Source organism: Passer montanus, unplaced genomic scaffold, assembly GCF_014805655.1.
Source record: "Passer montanus isolate IOZ18808 unplaced genomic scaffold, ASM1480565v1 scaffold6, whole genome shotgun sequence".
NCBI lineage: Eukaryota > Metazoa > Chordata > Aves > Passeriformes > Passeridae > Passer > Passer montanus.
The window spans coordinates 397,986-419,793 of NW_024371037.1; the positions used below are offsets into that span (position 1 = coordinate 397,986).

General features: G+C 45.5%; 2 protein-coding genes across 5 annotated transcripts in view; one reads left to right on the plus strand and one right to left on the minus strand.

Annotated features, from left to right (window-relative positions):
* Positions 1-579: 579 nt before the first annotated feature.
* LOC120510673 (histone H2B 5-like) lies at positions 580-19,885 on the minus strand. 3 transcript variants are annotated; one of them, XM_039726683.1, is made up of 2 exons: positions 19,474-19,885; positions 580-5,168 (listed from the first exon to the last, which is right to left on the minus strand). In XM_039726683.1, exon 2 carries the CDS (start codon positions 5,134-5,136, stop codon positions 4,756-4,758), a length of 381 nt encoding a protein of 126 aa, XP_039582617.1. In that variant the 5' UTR covers positions 5,137-5,168; positions 19,474-19,885; the 3' UTR covers positions 580-4,755. The 3 variants fall into 3 exon arrangements, with proteins under 3 accessions (XP_039582617.1, XP_039582615.1, XP_039582616.1); XM_039726681.1 differs by having other exon boundaries at positions 580-5,165; positions 19,474-19,605; XM_039726682.1 differs by lacking the exon at positions 19,474-19,885 and adding an exon at positions 18,848-18,864 and having other exon boundaries at positions 580-5,165.
* The window catches only part of GRAMD4 (GRAM domain containing 4), a 75,160-nt gene continuing 72,584 nt past the window's right edge, over positions 19,233-21,808 (plus strand). The window contains exon 1 of one of the 2 annotated variants that reach the window (XM_039726679.1): positions 19,233-19,382. In XM_039726679.1, the coding sequence (XP_039582613.1) occupies positions 19,354-19,382 (29 nt within the window). In that variant the 5' untranslated portion in view covers positions 19,233-19,353. Of the gene's footprint in view, positions 19,422-21,808 lie in introns of both variants that reach the window. The other variant, XM_039726680.1, reaches the window with a different exon arrangement.

Genomic DNA, 21,808 nt, shown 5'->3' on the forward strand with positions numbered 1-21,808 from the left:
TATTCACCAATCATTCTTTAAAGGGAAGGTATTTTTTTTTTCTAGTGTTTTCAGATGCTATATCTCATGCCATGGCTGTTACCTATCTCAGAGTCCAAGAAAAGATGTTTCTAGTGTTAGCAATTGTTAATTCAGACCAACAGAAATTCTGAATGTGCATAAAACACTTCAGCCCCAGAATCTCACATTGCTCAATCCAGACTGTTCCTGCTTGCGGGTAAATGATGGGTGCCAGGCAGGGTACACCCCAAGCAGGAGTGTGGCAAGGACAGATTGCAGGCTCTGCTCTGCCGGGACAAGACCATTGGAAGGGCTTGAGAAGAACAGATGTTTATGTTGCACTCGTGTTTGGGTTGAGTGACACCCCATGAGGACTCCAGGGGCAGCCTGTGATACCCCTTCAGTGAGGGGCTCCTCTGGTTTTTGTCTGACCCTCTGTCAGGATCAGCTATGCTCCATCTCTGCTGGAAGGGTGGCTGCTGTCACCCCAGCTCTGGAGGAAATATCATGGAGAAGGAGAAATGCAGGGCTTGGGCGAACACTAGTGATAAGGCAGAAGCAAAGACACCCCAAGAGCTGGGTACCATTGACTTCCAGGTTGGAAGTTACATTTTATTTAGACACTTAACAGAAAGCAGGTAATTAGCACTAAAGTCATAACCCAGCAGCAATATAACATGGATCATACTTGATGTAACACTCATTGTCAGAAAAACTCTGTGTACATAAGCCCAAGAGATACCATGCATGGAGTAAGCATGAAAGATTGCTCCCCAGGTGGTGGTCCCAGGAAACTCTCCAAATTCTGTCAGTAAGTGATTTTTATTATTCGGTTCCCATTCTTCCTTTCCCTGTAAACAATTGGATCTGGATGTAAACTGTCAGGAAATGCTATGATGGAACAGATGCTCCGGGCTATGCAGAGGCCATGCCAAAATCTTCTCCAGGGGTTGGCAGGACTTGGGGCTACCCATAGGGCTGCCTCTTACAGAGTGAAGAGTGCACAGACCACACAGCCCCACTGGGCAGGACTCTTTAGTGTCCCCTTGAGGGGCACACACTTGTGTCCAGGACAGGCACTCATCCTCCACACTTCTTTTTGCTCGTTTCCCCCATGCTTGACTAAAAACCTGTCTGTCCTGAGCAGGAGCAAGCCTCCCTGCAGGTGGCCACTCAGCTCCTCTATAGGCTGAACTCTGCTGTGAAAGGCAGATGGACTTTAGGCCCTTCTGGGGAAGCAGGGTGGAAAATCAGAAGGTCTATAGCAGCTTGTTTTCTCTTTTAAATTGTACATTAAAACAAATAGCAAATAACAAATACAGTGATATCCTTGGGGTTAATATGAGGTTAGTATCAAGGCTGTATTACCTTTTTCATCTTCCTTTCCAACTTTCGATCTGTAGTTGATTTACTTTAATTGGCAAAACACAGGCACGGCCCAGAAATGCTTTTGGGACTGCGGTAGGAATCAGATAGGGACAGTGGGGCTTGGTATAGTATCTTCAGTTTTAAAACATTTTCTCAATTCCAGAGCTGGAAATATGTATTCTTTAAAAACACTGATCCTGTAGTGCAGAATCCATCTTCTGCAGCAAACCTCCTTACCAGGAAACTGTGAAGTATGTCACACCTCAGATTACTTAGTGGACAATCAATCCTTGAACTTTTAGACCACCTTCTGTTGCCTCTAATATTAAGGCTCAGCCCAAGCTGAGCACCACATGCAAACTAATTCCCATTTAACTGCTGTGGATGGTGTCCTGTACATTAACTTCCCAAATGCTTTCTGTGTCAGTCCTAGCTTATACCAGCCTTGCCTTTCCTGGATCATCCCTTCCCTTTGCTGGCACAACTGTCTGTACAACAGAGCAGCCACCAGAACAGGGTTAAAACAAAGCTTGAAAGAAAGGAAAAAAATAAAAAAGGTTTGTTTTAAAATGGATCAGTTCTTCAATCCTGTGCTTCACATTGTCAGGAGTGAGTGAAAAAAAACCAAACAAACAAATGGACAGTAAAGAGCAAATGATGCATAAAAAGACAACCTAAACTATAAATGCATGGACATGATCAGTCTCAGTCACTTGGCTTTAGACAATATAAAAATCTTCTTTAAGCCTTCAAGTATTTTTGTAGCTCTAAATCACTGGTTCTCCTCTCTGAAACAATCTCCAAAAATGGAGAATGACAATAGTGGCAGAAGAAAATGGACCAGTACTCTGAGTATGGAGTGAGCAGCTCTCATCTGAGTGCCCAGCTCATTCCTGGCTCCCTGAGCTGCTCAGGAGACCCTGGAGGGCCAATACCTCATTTTATTTTCCTGATTTCTTGCAGCCTGTGGAGACTCAAGTGGGCCTCTGCTCTGCTCAAAAGAGAGAGAGTTTAGAGGCTGTGCCAGGTGATCCTGGGAGATGTGTGTCCTGGCTCAAACACACTGCTTGGACTGCAGTGGGTTCATTCCACGCTGAATTCCTGACTTCAGGAGAGCTCCCCACAGGGATGAATTCTGGCCTGCAGCTCATAGGGACAGAAGAAAGCTCCAGCAATGCCATCCAGGCCTTCACTCCCAACAGTGCCCCGATGCACCATCCACTGCCCGCATTTCTTGAGGCAGAGGTGTCAAGGATGGTGGATCTAGGCCCACTGCAGGCCCAAGTTAATCTTTGGTATCTGATTTTGACTATTTGATGGGAAACAAAAGGAAGGACTGAGCTGTCACCTGCAAAGTGTCCTGGCCAAGAGGCCCCGGTTACCAATGCTACTGATACTGAATACAGGGGCTGCTGCTGCGACCTGCTCCCTGTGGGTGCTGGCACCCAGGGAGCTGGGCTTTGTCCTCTCTGAGAGCTGTCAGCAGAGATTCCTGCTGGCACCAGGCTGTGAAACAGCTGTGTGGAATCTCAGGGAGGAAAGCCCCCTCTCCAGCCCAGAGCAGGGGTGTGTGAGCAGCCCATGAACAAACTGACCTTCACTCCTGCACACAGACCACACCAGAGCCAGGCTGCTCTCAGGCTTCTGAGCAGGGCTATGCCTCAGACCAACTGGAAAAATGATTGCAATGCCAATCTTCTGGAGCTGCAGAATCCCACAGCTCCAAAAGCAACATAAATTTGCCAAAGGTCCCAATCACTCTCAAAGCGTAAAGAAACAGGACAGAGATAAATGCAGGGGAAAGACAGAAATGTACTACATGACTGCTATTTTGGCGTATGAATTTACCTTTTAATTAAAAACAAGGTAGGGAGAATCTGCACTTAGTTCTAGATCCTATTTCCTTGCTGCTCCTTTTATTTACAGAGTAAGTTGCAGAAAGCTGTTGTTATTTTAGACATGAATCTTTTTTATTTGAGTGTTACTGCCTACCAGAGGCTTTGATTTTTTTTAATGTTGGCTAATTTTGTGTTTTGAGTAGGAAGCTTCAACTTCACACCAGTTCTACACAGGCCCTTCTGCTATCCAGCAGTCTGGGCAAGATATCCCTGTAACTAAGACATTCCTCCCTTAACCTCTATGGCTTTATCATGATTTTATTATTGCTCACCTTACTGTGGACTTTGAAAAGATATGGGGAGTATCTGAAGTAGTTTAAAACTATTTAATATTTTAAATATCTGGGATGCAGGTAAGTGTCCCTATATATCCACCCAGCCCCCAATTTTGCTTTTGATTTCTAACTGCTGAATGAATTAGGGAGGGCAGAGCCAGGCAAGATGCCTGCAGTGGTCTGTGTGGGGAGCCAGCTTCCTCCCACCCCTCAAAATGCACTAACCACTGTGCTCCCACACCAGATGCCTTCCCAAATCCTCAGTCCCTGCCCAAAACTTCTGTGCTGTTTGTCCTGCACCACCCTATTGCTCACAGGAGAGGGGACCCCCTTGGGCACCACCCCATCTTGCCCACACTTATGGTGGAAGGGAAAAGCCAGGCATCAAGGCAGGAAAAGTCTCTGAAAAGCAGCAGAATTAGCAATGTCTTGCATGCCAAAGCAAGTCCTAAGGCAGGCAAAGCAGCAGCTAGGCAAGACAGAGACCCACTCCCAACATCCCACCTTGTCCATCCCTCCACCTCAGCACAAGGTGGGAGGTAGTGGGCAGCTCCAGCACCAGCACCCTCATCCTGCTCCATGGCTCATCCATCAGGAGCAAGGAGGAGGATTAGTGCTTGCTATCAACGTGGGCATCTGCCTGCCTGCCAGGCTTGCTCTTTAAAACAGGCTGTCAAGCACAGATAGCTGTTGAATCAATATGTGCCTGTAGCTGTTGATGCCACTTCTGCCAGCACAGGGTGGGCTGAGCCACTGCACACCAGGAGGGATTCAGGCTCTGAGAGAGAGGATGCAGCGCTGACTCTTCAGTACCCACATCAGATGACTGTGAGAAGCAGTCAAACAGGAAGACTTCAGTGATGGTGTCTCTGTGTTGCCGCTGCCAATCCCCCCTCCCAGTGCCAAACGTGAATGTTTGCCAAGCACAGAGGAGACTGGATATACCACGGCTGGTCAGTCCTTTGAATGAGATGTAAAAGCAGGGGCCTCCACTACCAGCCTCGGCAAATCCTTCCCACATCCTGAACAGATGATGAAAATCAGCTGACATCCAGATCGCTGTCTCCTCTTCCCCTGGGCAGCTTCTCATGCCCACGCCCAGGCTGCGAATTGCTGTGGATAATAGCTGGGACCATTCACCCAGACCATGGCTGCCTACCCGTGCTGGTGCGCAGGGCCCGGTGCTGGGTGTCCCGCTGCACAGGGGACGCTGGCTATTTGGAGCTGGTGTACTTGGTGACAGCCTTGGTGCCCTCTGAGACCGCGTGCTTGGCCAGCTCCCCGGGCAGCAGCAGGCGCACGGCGGTCTGAATCTCCCGGGACGTGATGGTGGAACGCTTGTTGTAATGGGCCAGGCGGGAGGCTTCCCCAGCAATGCGCTCAAAGATGTCATTGACGAAGGAGTTCATGATGCCCATGGCCTTGGAGGAGATGCCCGTGTCAGGGTGGACCTGCTTCAGCACCTTGTAGACATAGATGGAGTAGCTCTCTTTCCTGCTTTTGTGACGCTTCTTATCACCCTTCTTCTGGGTCTTTGTCACGGCTTTCTTGGAGCCCTTTTTGGGAGCTGAGGTTGACTTTGCTGGCTCTGGCATCCTGAGAGCTCTTTCGCTGCGTCTTGGAGCTGCTTGGAAAGAACATAAAAAAAAAAAATCTAATTATTTTTTGACCTTCTACAGAGTAATTGTACTGCAAGATGACAGAGTCTGAGTTGAAGGCAAGTAACAGCTCAGAATCTGAGACAAACACCCCACGACCCTGAGCGAGCATTTCTGAACTGCCAGCAAGAATTTCTCTGGGTTGTGTATGGCTTTTTTGTTGTTTTCTATTTAAATATCTACAACACTGGCCTTGTCAACATCTCTGGACAAAAGCCTAATTGGCATCTACTCAGAAAATATGAGATGGAGCCTGAACATCTTTCTGAGAAGAACACTGCAGTTACAAGGAATACACTAACTGCAGCATGGATTAAATCAAATCTTGCTGGAATGGGCCCAAGACTGTTGCAAGGTATCACTCCAGGCACCTGTACGTGAGACTGGTCAAAATTATTTTATGTAGTTTGCAATCTCCAATAAACTGTTTTTATTTGCATATAGACAGAAGTTCATTTTGAGGGCGCTTGCATTTCTGTGGCTATTGTTTGACACCATGTTTTCAGTGAAATACAGAAAATAATACAGTTTTAAGCTAGATGGCTGAGCTACAGGAATATATCAGTATTCACATTTGCTGTCAAAAAATACTAGAGAGTAGAACAGCTTAGAGGAGGTGGCAGGAATCACCTGGCTGAGAAACAGAAATGTGGATAGGAGTCAAAAAGCAAAGTGTTTTCAGGCTACATGTTGATGGAAAAAAATTATTTCCTGTTATTTGATGCTTTTTGCTTTCGAGAGAGCAAGCCTTTGCTGGACAGTTTACACCAAAGATGCCTCATCCTCCCTCTGAGTTTTTCTTCATTAGGTCACAACGTGCAGAGCCATGACAGGCAGCTGACTGCTCTCATCCACAAGTGCAGAAACAAAAAACCAGTATGTTAACCCATGAAAAAACTGTGCCTCTCCTACACTACAAATTTACATGTGTTTTACTTCATGGAGCAAGGGGAATAACTGTGTTGCAACCTGGTAAATGGTTTTGTGTTTCAGAGAACACTTCAAATGCTGCCTTGAAAGACAAGGCTCCTCCAGGTTTTGTGAGAGGAAAAGCTTACAGCATCACCCCAGGGCTTGGGTTTTACTGCTCTGCATCTCCTTTGAAGATGACCCAGGAATTACAGTTTGCTGGCCAAGAGAGACTAGTAGAGAAAAAAGAGCTTCAGGGCGATGGCACATGGGAAAATGGATAGAAGTAAACAGAAGAGAGAAAGCTGGGATGTAACATATGGTCTGCACACTCTGAGTATCAGAGAAGGACCTAAACAGTGCCTGTGCCAAGGCAATGGCTGCATGCTCAGCCCTGCCTCTCCTCCTTGGGAAAAGTGAGGGAGATGTCTGATTTCTCCATCTGCAATCACAGCCAGATGCAGCAGCACTGCTGCAAACAAACAAGCCTACACGAAGTTCCCGGTTGCTCCCTGTGGGAGGAGACACCTTTGATCCTGAGGCTGGATTTATGCGCCCACCCACACCTCAGTGGGTACCAGCTCCTGCTTCCAAATCACCTCCATGGCTCCAAATCAGCCTGTGGATGCTCCCGATGCTGTGGAGTGGGGAAGAGAGGTCTCCACCACAGCCCTCCAAAACTCCCTCCTGTCTAGAAGCTGAAGTCAGCACCAGTGTCCTTAGAGCTGGGTTTCTGCTCCAGAAAAGCAGCTCCTTCTCCAAAGATATGATTTTCACGTGCTAAGTTTTTGACTCTGCCACCTCATGTCCTTTCTTAATTTTTTCTGGCATTCTTCCCACTGGTGGCATTTGGGATGGCAAGTGCTGGACTGCCCCAAAAGTTTTGGATATCTTTCAAAACTGACACCTGCCTCCTTAAACACAACATTTTCTTCCTCTGGTGAAATCACAAGTTTTCTTCCTTTTTTTATCTACTTGGGGAACAGTATTGGGAAAAGAAATCCCCTGTTTGTAGACTTGAAAATATGCCTTTCAATGGAAAATGATTTTTCTACAGGAACAAATAACTGTGCACTTGCTCCTTTTTCTTTTTAGCTCACTTCCTGGCTGAAAAACACCACAACTGAAAAATGCAAATGAGTATTTCTTAAGCATTTTGAAAAGTATGTCCTTCTAAAATAAATATTAATTCTTAAGTGCACTTCTACTGCAGCTTGAAAAAAAAGAACAGAGAGCCCAACAGGGAGCAGAGTGATTTCACAGGGCTCCAGAACAGGTCACATCTACAGGACATCTCTGTCCATTTGATCAGCCAATACCCTCGGGTAGCACAGCCCAGCTCTCACTCCCCTCCCCTGTATGGGGGAAGCAATGATGCTGAAGTTCAGAGATCAGCACAAAAGCTTGTGCTCCTCTCTACCCATTTCTTTGCAGCTGACTGTTTTACAGGTGAATAACAGCTTCTTTGAAAACAGGTTGTGTTCTTGTGGTTTATTTGGGCAGTGCCTAGCAGGCAGAGCCTGAGTGCATTTGCCAGGTGCTAAATAAACAATGTTAATAATGGTCAACAGTATCACCAATCCTTCTGTCAACAGTGCAATGCAACCCACAGCAGGTGCTGCACTGGCACAAAGACAGAAGCAGTGGGCCTTATTCCCAAAGTGTCCTTGTAGAGAGTTTGTGGAGGAAAACAAAAATTGACCTTTAAAAGAATGGTTTCTTTTTATAAAATGAAGTTGCATATCTTTGTTTCCTCAAGGAAAAAAAAAATAAAAAGAAAAAAAAAGAAAGAGAGAGAGAGAGAGAGAGAGGTTTGGAGAGATGGAGAGAGAACCTGAAGAGGTTAATAATTATTGGTTTTTATTTTAGAAGTGTTGCCAGCATGACTGACTTCTCTACTGTGAGGCAGACCAAGCATTGGATACAGGTTGCTCAGAGAGTTTGTAGGATCTCCATCCTTAGAGATACTCAAAATCTAACTGGACACAGCTCTGAGAAACTCACAGTGCCTGACCCTGCTCTGAGCATGAACTGGACTTAGAAGTTTGCCAGAGGCACCTCCAACTTCATCCATTCTGTGACTTTTGGAGACTGAAACTGGGCAGAACAACTTCAAGAGCTGCGTTCCCTTGACTGACATCTCCCATGGGATACCGCAGCCCAAGATTCCCACATGGACCTCTAAGAAGAGATGGTGTTCATGTCCAGGCCACTGAGGTCCCTGGGATGCAGGGTATGGCCATGCAAGAGAAGGCACTTTAAAGCAGCACATTTAGAAAGTTTCAGGTTTTTGAGAAAAATTTCTGGGAACATTTTTTTCTTTATGGCTTTGTATGCTCTGAGTTAAATCAGTTATCAGTGCTGGCAGTTTTTTGCTTCCTCAGAAAACCAACAACAAAATCAACCACAGTAATTTTTCCAGCCAGCTCCAAGCAGCAGCCTGACTGCTGCCAGAAAGCAGTGCGGTGCTGAGTGACAGATACATCTTCCTTTGTGTTGACACTCCCTTCTTCAGCATCATTAAAAGGAAAGTGAACGGAAAAACACATTCAAAGATACAAATCACCACAGTCTCTCAGATCTGAAATGGGAGAGGAGCCCAGCTGAGAAATCCCACGTGGAACCTGATGCTGTCTCTTATCTCCAGGCTTGATACATCAGTGGAGAGAGACAAGCAGGGAAGCTCCTGCAAGATTTTTGTTCATTTTTGGCGTTGCTGCTGAGTCTGTAGGACCAGTGCCAAGCTGCTGCCAGCAGTGTGCATAGGTAATGGTGGGTGGACTACAAGCTGGCCTTTTGGACCTCTCCTCATGCAGGGTTGGAAACAGCACTTGGATTTTTTAAACTTTTTTTTTTTTTCTTTTTGAAAGCTGTCCTTGCTATGATGAGCTCTGGGGCGTCCACTGTATATCCCCATGCCCTTTCTGGAATTTCCTGGTCAACCATAAAAGTTACATTTCTAGAATCAGCATTTTGTTCTTAGAAGGTTTTGGTATCAAGTTAAACATTTGTAGGAAAAACTCAAGCTCTCATCTTTTGCACATCTGAAATTCTGATATTTGTTAATCTTCTGATGTTCTACTCTAATCCTTGCTAGAGCACATGAGAGCCAACAGGCACCTTCTGGTAATTCTGCCCCTTAAATAAGAATGTTCTGTCCATTCTGTCCAATTATTGCCCCTTTCCTTATTTTCTCCTACTATATAAAGGAAAGAATGCTTGGCTTTATTGCTGCATGACAAGAAATACTAAATGAAATTTGCTGTTGTTTTTTGTTTAATTTTCTTTGAGACACAAAGGGTAAAAAACTAGGGAATATTTCCACCAAAAGGAAAAGGCTTTCTAATGGATTCACCTGCTCTGAAATACTTCTGATATCTGGTAAATATAGGTAACAAATTACAATGTGTCAACAAATGACTGTTATTGAAAAAGATAATTTCTGCAAACTGCAAATCCTCTTCCTTTTATTGTGTATGGCCATCTACCATTATACAAGAACTTTTTCATCTGTCAGGTGTCAGTATATAGACATAGTTGAGAAAACAAACAATATTTGTGATTATTTGGTAGCAAGCTCTGCCTCAGGTATAAAGCGGATCAGCAGCATGATGAGTCATTGTGAGACATTGGTGATGTTGCCTCGTGCAAAAACTGATAGTTGTATTTTGGTCTGAAAAGAATTTTTCCCTTGGTATGTTGTCTAGCATGTGATGATGAGGTAATATTTGCTTTGAAGTAAGGAGGAGGAGAATTACCCAGAATAAGGTAAACTAATCTGAAATGTCTGATTTCTTCCAATGGTGGAGGGGTGCAGAAAACAGTTTTGAGATCCTAGGTTTTCTCCCAAGTAATCCAGTAACTACTAAGACCTCATCCTCAGTTCCACATGCTCTGCTGCACTTTATATCTCTGTTCTTGTAAGGTTTTCATTTCAATGGCTACCTTTCAAAGTTGGATATACACATGCAGTTTTCTAGTGAACAGAGGACTGTGACTATAAGTTAAAACTGAAGATGACCTCTACTCACTGACAAAGAAAGAAATGCCACAAACTCAGTCCCAGCCACAGCCCCATGATGCTCACAGAGATCTTCAGATTTCCTTAGAAAAAATACAAGCAGAACAGAGCACTGTGTCCAAGATCTTTGCCTGATACTTATCTTGCTTGTGTTACCCCATTGTTTGGGAGTCCTGCTCAGAATACTACAGGAATCTTTTCAGTTCTTTTCTGCAATTCCAATTTATGATTTTTAGAAAGCACATTTTTAATCACTAGTAACAGCTGTAATTTCTTGTGCTACTTCTGCCCAAGTTGCAAGTACTTCTCAGGGCTGCAGGGGTATCCACCAGAGATTTTGTATTATTACCTACAAAGTAAGGAGCAGGACCCTACATCAGAGTTCTCTGCAGAGAAGATACACTGAAATTTTAAAGAAAATAAAATCTTACCCATGAGTCAAGTAGAGCAATAGAGAGACAATGTTGCAAGAAGAACAACTGTCACGAGACTAAATACTGCAGTCCTTGTGCTGATTAAAAGAGTGTCTGAAGGCAATGGGGATTTAACACAGGTCTGAAAGCATATGTGAAATGTTCAGAGATGTTTAGCACCAGCAGCTGACATTGATTTCCACTGGAATCCAAAAGGCTCATTACTTCACAAAAATCAGACCTCATATTTTATCAAGGTTTTGTTACTCTTAATAAAGGAGTACTTAAAACGCTTTATTATCTGCTCTTTGAGTACTTGCTTTGGGATAGCTCCAATCCACACGCTTGAGCAAATATCCAATAAATACAAAAAGGAGAACGATGTTTTCTGTGGATCCATACCTGTTAAATGTATGTGGGGTGTTAATAAAGGAGTACTTAAAAAAACTTTATTATCTGCTCTTTGTAAGTGTACTCATTGTATACTTGCTTTGGAATAGCTCCAATCCACACGCTTGAGCAAGTATCCAATAAATACAAAAAGGAGAACGATGTTTTCTGTGGATCCATACCTGTTAAATGTATGTGGGGTACACCCAGTACCAGCACCTGCTACAATTACACTCCAGTCAGCTTTTCCACAGAGGGTCAGGGTTTCAGAGAAACCTGTGGGAGTTAGATTTGATGATCCTTGTAGGTCCCTTCCAACTTGGACCATCCTGTGATTCTGTATTATCACAACCATCCTCAGGAAGCCCCACAGACAACACAAGCATGCTCACTTCCTTCCTGATGTTTTATCAATAACTCAAACCTCACACATAAAATGCAGCATGAGCTTCCTCTCCAAGTTTTAGAATCATCAGGATGTTCTGCTTCTGCCATGAATTCTTTCCTCAAGCAACAGCCTTCTTTTCCCTTCATATCCCACTTCAAGTCAACTGGATCCACTGGGAGCCAACCTGTCAGCAGCAACCCCGTGTCCAGTTGCAGGGTTGAGCTCCCATCCTCAGACTAACTCAGAAAAACTGCTCTGGAGGTAGGGAGAGGTCAGAGCCTGCTAACCATGTAGGGGCAGCTGATGTCCAACTGACCTGGGGCAATCCTGCTGGGCAGAAGGAGCAAGACGTCACAGCAGCTCCACTGCTCAGAAGCATCACAAGCTCTACGTATCTTTTTGGTGGTGTGCAATGTAAACACTGGTGGAGATGGGTGTGAGAACCAAAATCACAGATGACTGGGGTCTGTAATAACAATGGAAGAAAGGTGCTTTAGTTATTCCATAACACTTTATGCTATTGAAAAGAAAAACTGCAGATTTGAAATAAATTGCTCTGTGCTGTATCAAAATAAAATCACTTGCTTTTTATCCACATAATTTCAATTTCTCTGGAAAAGGAGAAAAGCAAAAACTAAGGCTGCTATATCTAAATAACTCCTACAGTGGAACCATGGTCTCTAAACTAGTAATGACAACAAGCCTAAAGAACTGCTACCACATTTAAGCAAACTATTTTTATGCATTTTATGGAGTAATGGAGAATTATCTCCATTACTGGAAATTCTAGACTATTTTCATAAGTGCTGAAAAAGGCATCCATTAAAAATGTGCTAATTCAGCCATTCAGCCAAAAATAGGAGAGAAGCTACAGCCCAACACCTGCAGGCCATAGGGAGAGAGTGGGCGGAAGAGGGAGAAAAAGCTTCACCAAGAAATGAGAGCTGCTCTGAGTTAAGGTAGGAGTTACGTGGGAACCAATGCAGACACATGCAGCACCTCTTCCTCCTACACACCCCACACCCAGGCTGTAGCAGGTTCCTGTAACCTTTTTCCAGCACCACAGATAACTGGTGTGGCAAAAAAGAAACAAAAGCTGAGATTGTACCCCAAAATGTGTACTTTGGCCAAATCACACTGACTGAGAACAATAATTTGGACATAAACCCATGCTGGAGTGGAAAACTACGTGCCCATATTAGGCTGAAGACCAGACCAAGGTCATTAAGGGTTTTATGAGTGATGTGATAGGTACATCACAATGTAGTGATGTACCTGTGTAGTTACCACATATTCTCAATGCCATGGATAAAATAAACCCAGCAAAACCTTTTAACAACCTTCAAGGTATATATATGGGTCTAAGGCATGTATGCTCAACAGACCTGGACGTTACCACCACCAAATCTCCCCCTTCTTGGGAGAAAGTGTCAGGCAAGGGCATGATGTGTGCAGCTGTAATCAGTCATGACCGAATTCCTTCTAAATGAGTCTCTCACTTCAATCATCACTTCCCAGTTACATTACCCACATTTCAGCAAGTCCTGAAAATGGTTTTAGAAAAAATAGCAGAAAGCATGCAATCAGAAAAGTCAGGGATATGTGAAAGCTGCTTTATAATGGTGGTACAGCCTGGGAACACAGACTGTAAACACAGGAGGTGGGGTACCAGACAGGTATATCCAAAAGGACTGCATGCCATGCCACAAGCTAAAGGACAGCAAGTGGCACAGCATCTGATTTCATTTCTACAGGATACTGAAAATACTGTAATGTGTGTATTAATAATTAATTTGTCATGGTAAAAGCAATTTTACTGTAAATCGGAGATGTGTGACTATTACTGAAGCCTGCAGGGAAACAAAGATAAATGTCCTTCTCCAGATCTCGCATCATTCAATAACCAGATTGGGAACATGATCCAAACACTTTTTTCTGCTGCTGCCACCAGATCACATTACCACAGGCAGAGAGTCCTCTGAGCATTAGAGGTCATCTTCTGTAGGAAACAGGAAAATTGAGAGTCTGTTAGATGGAAGGAGAGGAGAGAAGTAGGGCTGGGACAGCCAGGTCTGGCAAAGGTCCCCTGAAGAGGCATGCTGGCTTTTCTCCAGAAACAGATAGGGGCAAGCAGTAAAGACACAAGAGATATTGAAGGTAAACTCTGAAACAAGAACTGACAATAAACCATTTTAAAATGTTCATGAATAAATTTACACTGGAGATGAAAGGGAACCTCACATCCTTACTTGGAAGTGGGGGGATAAAGGCAAGGGAGGAGGGGAGAAAGACAAAGAAATCCATTCCTTCCATATTTCAAAGACAAAACTTGATATTAAAAAAATTCTAGGAAACGGTTCCAGCATACCAAGTAACTGCTCTATATTAACCAGGCAACATTTTCTATGGTGCTGTGCTGAAGAATTGTTATCAAAATGCACAGATGTCCTTCACTTTGTACTTTTCTTTCCTTTATTCTTTTATTTATTGTTCCTTCCTCCTTTTTCTCACATCCACCACAAGTGCCAGGAGGTTCAAAGCCCCAGCAGGTCTGCTGCCACTTGGTGCTGTTTCACATGTGGTATTTGTACAGAGACTACCACAGTACTTTTGAACAGCCACAGGGTTGAAAAACTGGCAGCTCTCCAGAAACTTTAAAAGAAATGGCTGTCAGGTTAGCCTATGCCCAAATTCCACACCGTACAAATTGCTTGTGAACAGTGTTTTGATTTACCTCTAATTTGTGATAGCACCATTATTGCATGAATTCAGTGTGCTAGTCACTATGCTGATGCAAGCTAAAAAACACCATCTCCCTTTCAGAGAAATCAAGGTATAATTCAGGATGCACCAATATTTGCATCAGGCAAGGATGCAAAGAGCAATATGCTGAAGACTTGGTTGCAACCACTAGAACAGCAGTGAAGAAAATGGGGGCTGCTGGACAAAATGACAATGGTCCTGGATGGTCAGTAGCAATTAGAACAATTAAATGTAAAGTTCACTTTTCAAAACTCAGAAAGGCAGCAGGTTTAAAATGCCAGTGGAATGCCATATTAGCAGTACAAGACTCTTATCTTTAACCATCCTTGGCTCCATCCCCCCACATCCACTTTCCTCCTGAGCTTTCCATGCCCTTAGTTTCCCCACTGCTTTAGTCCAACAGTTTCCCAAGCTGTTTCTTCCTCAGATGAAGTGCTCACCCTGTGCTCTTCTCCCTCCCTGCTGGTGCCTCTCCCAGCAAATTCCTTCCACAGGGCTCATTAGTGCCTCTGCTTCCAGAAGAATATCTTTGCAGGTGACTGCTAAGTCCTTTTCTTGAGCTGTGTCCCAGTTATCAGGCAGCTGCAGTCGATAAGGAGGATGACTGGAGCTGGGCTGAGGACCCACAGTGCAGGAGAAGAGACAATATGGGGTTAATTCTGGCAAAAGGAGGGTGGTACTGGAAGGTCCAGACAGCTGCAGCCTCCCTACCTTCAGAGCAGAGCTGCTGCACCTGCAGTGCATTTTAGGACAAACAGATCCAGAATGAAAACAGCCTATATTTATATTAGGTATGGTCAGACAGCTCCTTCCCAACAGGATGTTCTCTGTCACCCATCTTGTAGAACCCACTTGTGACTCAGTCAATTTCCAGGTTCCCCAGAGGACCCAAAGAGGACTTCTGCCTTTGTGTCAACGTGGAAGCAACCTCCCTTCCGTACACTTCCTTCTTTGATATTTACCAATGGTTCACTTCAGTCCTTTCAATTTTCCCCCTTCCTTCCTGTTCCTTGATTCTGCCTGCTTTTGAGATAGAGAAATGAGGAGACTCTTACCAAATGCCTTCCCTGGCCTCTCTTCACACTAGATTTTATCTTTAAGTGCTGAGCTTCAGAATACCTGCCTTTCTGCCCTTCCCCCACATCATTTCAAGAATTTCTTCAGAAAAAATGTCACATGCTTTCTGCCCCAGCTTTCTAGTGTAACTCACGTCCTCTTTTTAACTCCCAACAACCTGGGGTGGCTCTGTTCTCCTACCCCTTCTTCCACTGCCTCCTGTACCCATTGCATCGCCACCAGTGTGTTTTATTTTCATTTCCACCTTGCAGTCTTCTCCCATGCAGTATTTTCTGCTTGACAAGTACAGTCTACTTCATATGATCTCTCTCCCCTCAAGAGACAGTCAGAGGTTACAGAAACAGGTTATAAGGAAAGATCTGATGTTCCCAAAGGCATGTCTGTCTTCCCTGACTCTGTCTAATACAGCCACTGCCTCTGACAAACTTTGCCCACTCACATCCTTGATCACTGTGGCTAAGAGCCCCCAGTTCACCCCTCAGCACACACCATCTGCAGTGAGAACCTGGGGGATGGTCCTCTACCTTCAGCTGATGGATTTCAACTCTCCAGGTGATGCATCTCATGTCAGAGTTATGTCCTTAGCAAATGGAAACTCTCTCTTCCATGGTCCTCAGGTAAAGGTTATCTTTTAAATAATAACACTGAAAACCTTGCTGCATTGGACCACCTATGTACTTTCACCAAATTCAGGAAAAAACCCTCACCCTGTTTTATAAGAACTTTTAAGGCTGGTTTGAAAGGGTCGATGAAATAATATGCCAAGGGTGGTGATTAAGTCTCACCACAAAGGAAAATGTTGAGTTGATGTAGGTGGCACAAAACCCCCCACTCTCTTTATGAGTCAGGTAAGCTGCCAGAAAGCAGAGGTGGAATCCGTGGGATGGAGCTGTTTTCATTCCAGGCAGTTAGTAGTAAGCTCTTTGAACGACAACAAAAAAAAGTAGTTTAAATAATAAATTATATTTTTTAAAACTGAGACTCTTATCTAAATAGCAAAATCTAACAATTGCCTTTGATTCCCAATGATGGTGTTTGTAGTCAGAGACAGTCAAAGGAAAAAAATATTAAACAACTCTTCCCCCCATCCTCTGAGGTTAATGTAGCATTTTTGGATTATGCATCTATTCTTCCATCTCCCACCCAATGCATATGATACTGCAGTCACAGCTCTCTTCTCTCCCTCTGGCTCCAGAAAAAAGGAAAGCTGACAAGCTGAAATCCCAGTCTCACCCCACACAGAACCCTTTTCAGAGGAAGAGCTTAGCTCTGCTGAGGAGAAAGCATTTCTCCACTTTTTGCATTTGTTAAGCCACTTTTGCGCAGCTATTTCTTCTAATAGCAGCACAAAAATGGCTTAACACATGCATAAAGCAAAACAATTGGGGGAAAAAAAAGAAAAACTTTTTGTGAGGTCTTATTTTGGGTCAGTCCAGCATCCAAGACATATTTCAAGGATATGGCAGTGTCCTTCACTTAAAATTTAAGTATTTTTATTTACAAAAAAACCCCAACCCTGAAAATGAGAAACATAAAAAGAATGTCATTAGGTTCTTGAGTTCAAGGGGCTTGAAGTCCTCCTCTGCTACTGTCAGTGGGAACACAACATCTGCTCTGTTCACAGTGCAGCCTCAGCAAGATGCTTTCTCAAGTACACATCTGAATTTAGGAACATTTCCCACACACTTAATTCTTCAGTCTACACAATACAGATGTTTGAGGATGGGCAGGAGCAGTGCACTTCAGGTGCTAAGAAAGGGATGAAATAGGACCAGACTATCAGCATGAGTAATTTCTTGTTTTCAGCTCGAGAGCAAAAGATGTGGAGTGGAAATATATGTATACCTATATATGCATAATATTAAAGTAAAATATATGTAAATGTAAGGGAGGAAAAGGGCAGTGACCAAAGGAACAGAAGAAATGGCAAGAGGAAGGTTGAGTTAGGCAGTGGACAGAAGTGAGATGTCAGAAAGAGAGACAGAAGGACAGGGTTTAAAAAGAATGACACAGAGGGGAAAAAAGATGTAAGAAGAAGATATATGAAAGGGAACAAAAATGAGAGAAAATATATGACTGGACAAAAAACAGAGAGGAGGAAGGTAAAGTAATGAGCACAATGTTTGGTAAGGCAGAAATACTTAAGTATAAATAAGACACAGAAAGGAGAAACTCATAGGAAGGGTCACAAGAAGAAAAAAAGAGCTTGTGCAGCAGAGATGGGAAATGAGCAGCGGGGGAAAAAAAAAAATCACCTGCTAGCACAGCACTTCTCAGTCACGGGTGAGAGGTGCTGCTGTCCCAACAAGGGACAGAGGCAAACCCTAGGAAGTGACAGGCTAAACCCAAGGAGAACAAAGGACAACGCTGAGAGAAGATAATGATAGCCTTGTACTAGGCCTTTTGTCTGAAACAGAAATCACAAAGGTCATTGAAATTGCTGCTTAAATCTTACATCTGATACTTGAAAAAAACCTCTTTCCCAATACAATGATTCTTCCTTCTCTCTCAACACTGGATTAAATTAATTACTCTACAGTTGTACCTCCCTGCTGGGGAAGTAAACCCCAGACACCATTCTGCTCAAAGCAGACCTTTGTCTCTGGCTCCCTTTGCCTATAAAGGCTTCTGCAGAAATGTTTCAGTAGACAAAGGTAAATTTCCTGCAGCTTCAAAATCACCAGCTGGATTTGGCTATCATTAGTAAAATGAGGAAAGAAAGAGGAAGAAAACAGGGGTAAGCATTCAGGAAAAAAAGCTTTTTTTTTTTTTTTTTGTTATTATAATTAGGAAATTTACCCAGTAGAGAGGGAAAGAAAGTGCTGCCTGTAAATAAACTGTCACTCCTTTGAACATCAAATAATAGGAACAAGAGGGAGTGTGTGGGAAGTACATTCATATTATCAAATTCTTTCTGACATTAACCTATTCAGTATAATGAAAACATAATCAAGAAAATAACATATTGTAACACAAATACTATGGTGGCTATAGAGAAAAAACACCAGGAAGATCAGTGTTCCCAGGGTAGCTCCAGTCTGAGAAACCAGAGCTTTATTAGTAGTAACAGGAGCAACATATGGAGATGAATGAAACCATGTTTGTAAATGTGATATGCAATTGCACACTCTCATTTGGCTTTCCTTTTCCACGATCTGACTCAGCCTCCACACTCCCCCATCTTTTGATTCATAAATTCTTGATATCAAAAAATGAAAGAGTTACAAAGCCAGCATGCAAAGGGCATGAGATGACGCGAGATCCAAGGATGCTGGTGAGCACAGAACGTGCCATCAATCACCACCCTGCAAAGGGACAAATCTGCTGGAGATAAGCAGTGGAGACAGGGCCACCCTGTCCAGGGGCTGGCTGGAGGATGCCGCACAGCAAACCCCAGCTCATCTCCACTGCGCTAGAGGCGCATGCTGAGGTAGACAAATCTATTACAAAATTGTATAATATTGCTTGTGCTGCACAGCAGCCACTCGGTTAGGCAGCCCCTGCATCACCAAACCCGTGAGACTGGAGGTGAGAGGAATGAGAAATAAAAGGGTTTCCTATGGCATATACTCCCTGCATTTTTTATAGCTATGGAAAAAACATCAGGGTTAACCACAAGCAACACAAAACACAACAAACAGTGCATGAGCAATGGTTTACAGCCCTATACACTCAACAATTAACAACCTCACAGAGTGTTGACACAGTGGGGGTCTGTACACAGGATATTCCCTTCCTTCCCTGGGGCCCGGGCTCCTCAGCATGTGTGCGGGCAGGCTGCAGGCGGCCAGCCCAGCCCGCGGGCAGCGCTGGCCCGCTGCAGGCGGTGCCGGCCGCGGCCCCCAGCCCTGCCTCGGCCGTGCCCCGGCCCAGGCTTCGCCTTCGGCCCCCGGATCAGCGGAGCGCACTGAGCTCCGGCGATACCATTCCCACCATCGCAGCAAAGCACTGGCAAGGCTGACACCGCTTCAGTGCGTTCGCCAAGCCCAGAGAACGAAGAAGCCCCGGCTGTGCGGGGCTCAGGGTCGAGCAGAAGGCAGGGCAGGGCAGGGCAGGGCAGGGCTGGGCGCGCGCTTTGTCCGGGCTGAGCGGGCGCGCCCGGCCCCGGCGGCGCCCGGCCCCGCTCAGCACAGCCGCGGCGGCTCTCGGGGCGTCGCCTGGCTCCGGCGGCCTGGGCACGGCGGGGAGCGTGAATGAGAGTTTGCTCCGATTTCCGAGCAGGGTGAGTGCCTCGCTGGCCGTCTCCGAGGAATAATAACAAGTAATAATAATAATAATAATAATATAAAAATAATATTTTTTGGTGTCCATACCTTTACCTACTAGCCCGGCGCCACCTCCCTGGGGCAGGGTTGCGTGCGGGACGCGGTGCCTCTCGCCACCCCCGGACGGGGACCCTTGGGAGGGGGTCGCTGTCCTTCGGTCCCTCCGCTCCCTTTTGTTCTGCTCTCCCGGGGCTGGGGGGAAGGGGCGGACCGGGAGGTTGCGGGGCAGCCAACGGAGGTCTCGGCCGGTGGCCCGGCTGTCCGGGCGGTTGCGGCACACGGGACGCTGTGCCCGTGCCCGCAGCGGGTGTCCGGCTGTTCCCTCCCCGCTTCCCCGGCGGAACAGTGGCCTTCTCCTCCCCCCCGCGCCCCTCCGGCACGGAGGAGCCGCCCTGGGCTGCGGGGACAGGCGGTGGCATCGCCGCCACCAGCCAGAAGGCAGCGGCTGTAGTAAACACAGCGCATGGGGCGGCGGTGAACCCGGTAAAGGTCACATCCTTGTGTGCACACGCAGCCCGACCTATGTGGGCTCCCCGGCTGCCGTCTCGGGCCGCTGTGGCGGCTGTCGCTGGCAGAGCCGCGCTCCCGGCCCTTGGCCGCGCTCGGCGGTGTTCCCCGGCTGCGAGCAGGGATCTCCCTTGGCGAGGCAGCAGCAGCCAGAGCTGCGTCACACCCTCCTTTGCCTCCTCCCGCCCCCGGCCGGGGTGGCAGCTGGGTGGCATCCGATTTAGCAATAAGAGCTGGGAGTGCAGGTTCTGCTGCGAGCTTTGATTCCTGAGCGGTGGCTGTGCCTAGCCGCGTTCAGGGCTAGGCACGCGTTGATGTTAAAGAGCAGCCGGCAATGTACTGATTCCTCAGAGCATGCAGTGTCTGGATGCATCTTGGTGTGGAGCAGTAGAAGCAGAGGAATGCTGCTGGAGAGCTTACTCGCGAGGAGACGGGGAGGATGGCATGGTAAATGGCTGTTTTGCAGTTCAGGCTGTCAGCCTGGACTCCTGCAGACAGGTCAATAGGTATGCGTAGATTTTGTGGCCTTCTGTGTGCTCCTGTGGATCATCGCTGGGCTTGTGTGCATAAATGGGAAATGACAGCTTTTTGTCATGTTTTTGTGTCTTGCCTTGTTGCTGCAGCTCAGGAGTTTTAGATTAGTAGATGTGGTACTGTTAAGCTTGTGTGATTATGGAATGAATGATGGACAAGTTCTCGGTATTACATTTCCAGTGGTGGTTGAGATGTGGGTGGGGAGAGGAAATATTTAATAAAGTAGGGCTCTCAGGTCCCTGTGCTTTGCATTATCTGGCAGTATCCTGCCTTTACTTTTAACATGTGATAGTTTCATTCCACAGAATTAGAAGTGTGAGCTGGGTCCCTGTGCTTTGCATTATTTGGCAGTATCCTGCCTTTACTTTTACCATGTGATAAATAGTTTCATTCCACAGAATTAGAAGTGTGAGATTAACTACTTTTTTTAATGCCATGTTTAGTTATCAAATACCACATCTAGTTGTTCAGAAAGGGAAGGCTTTTTTTAGTCCTAGTCTGTGCTCTTCAGAAGCTGACAGTTAAGCTACCAGCTCTGAAACTGATAAAATACAAAATTGGTGTTGTTATGGCACTGAATTGTGCAAAATTCCATGAAAGCCTGAGTTATGTTTCACTATTTTTCATATGGTGGCCACAAGAATGTTTGGCTCATCCCTCTGCCCTAATAAAGGTGGTTTTGGGCTGAGATGCCAGACTGAACTGAAATGAGCCATGTCGTGCATCCTGCTCTGCAGGTAAGCTCTTGGAGCTGGTTTCGGTGGTTGGTGGGACTAACCTGAGTTCAGGTATCAGACTGACAGGTTTGGTGTTGGGTTTTTTTCTCATATAACTGTGGCACTGTTGAGATGTGATCTGCTCAGCATGTCCTTGTTTGGGGGTGGCTCTCGAGCAGCCTGGGGTTGGCTGCTGCTCTTTGGATGTGCGTGTGCCACTCCTTGGCATGGCATGGCTTCTGCTCTGGGTGGAGGCATCACCCAGGCTTTGACCTGATGCCTTGCCAGCATTGCTGTGTCCTGGTGACCTGACATCAGTATCTGGGGGGGGCAAGGAATTAAGGGCAGCAGCTGGGAAAAGCCTGTCCCAGCTCTGCTCTTTCATGGGACCCGGTTTCAAAGAGACTGGTAGAAGGGGAAATGAAGAGGCAAAATCAGAGGGCTGACTGGCAGCCCTGCTGTCTTTCCAGCTGGAAACTAATTCCCAGTGATTTACAGCAGAAACTGTTCCCTGCCCCTACCCCTTCTCTTCCCATGAGTGATATTGAAAGGTTATAGGAATAGAAGTTCATTATAAGAATGAATGGCTGGAGCAGTATTATGTGCCAAAGAGATTCAGTGTTTGA

Excerpts from the sequence above, each read along its gene's own strand:
- LOC120510673 (XM_039726683.1), bottom strand. The coding sequence starts at position 5,136 with ATGCCAGAGCCAGCAAAGTCAACCTCAGCTCCCAAAAAGGGCTCCAAG.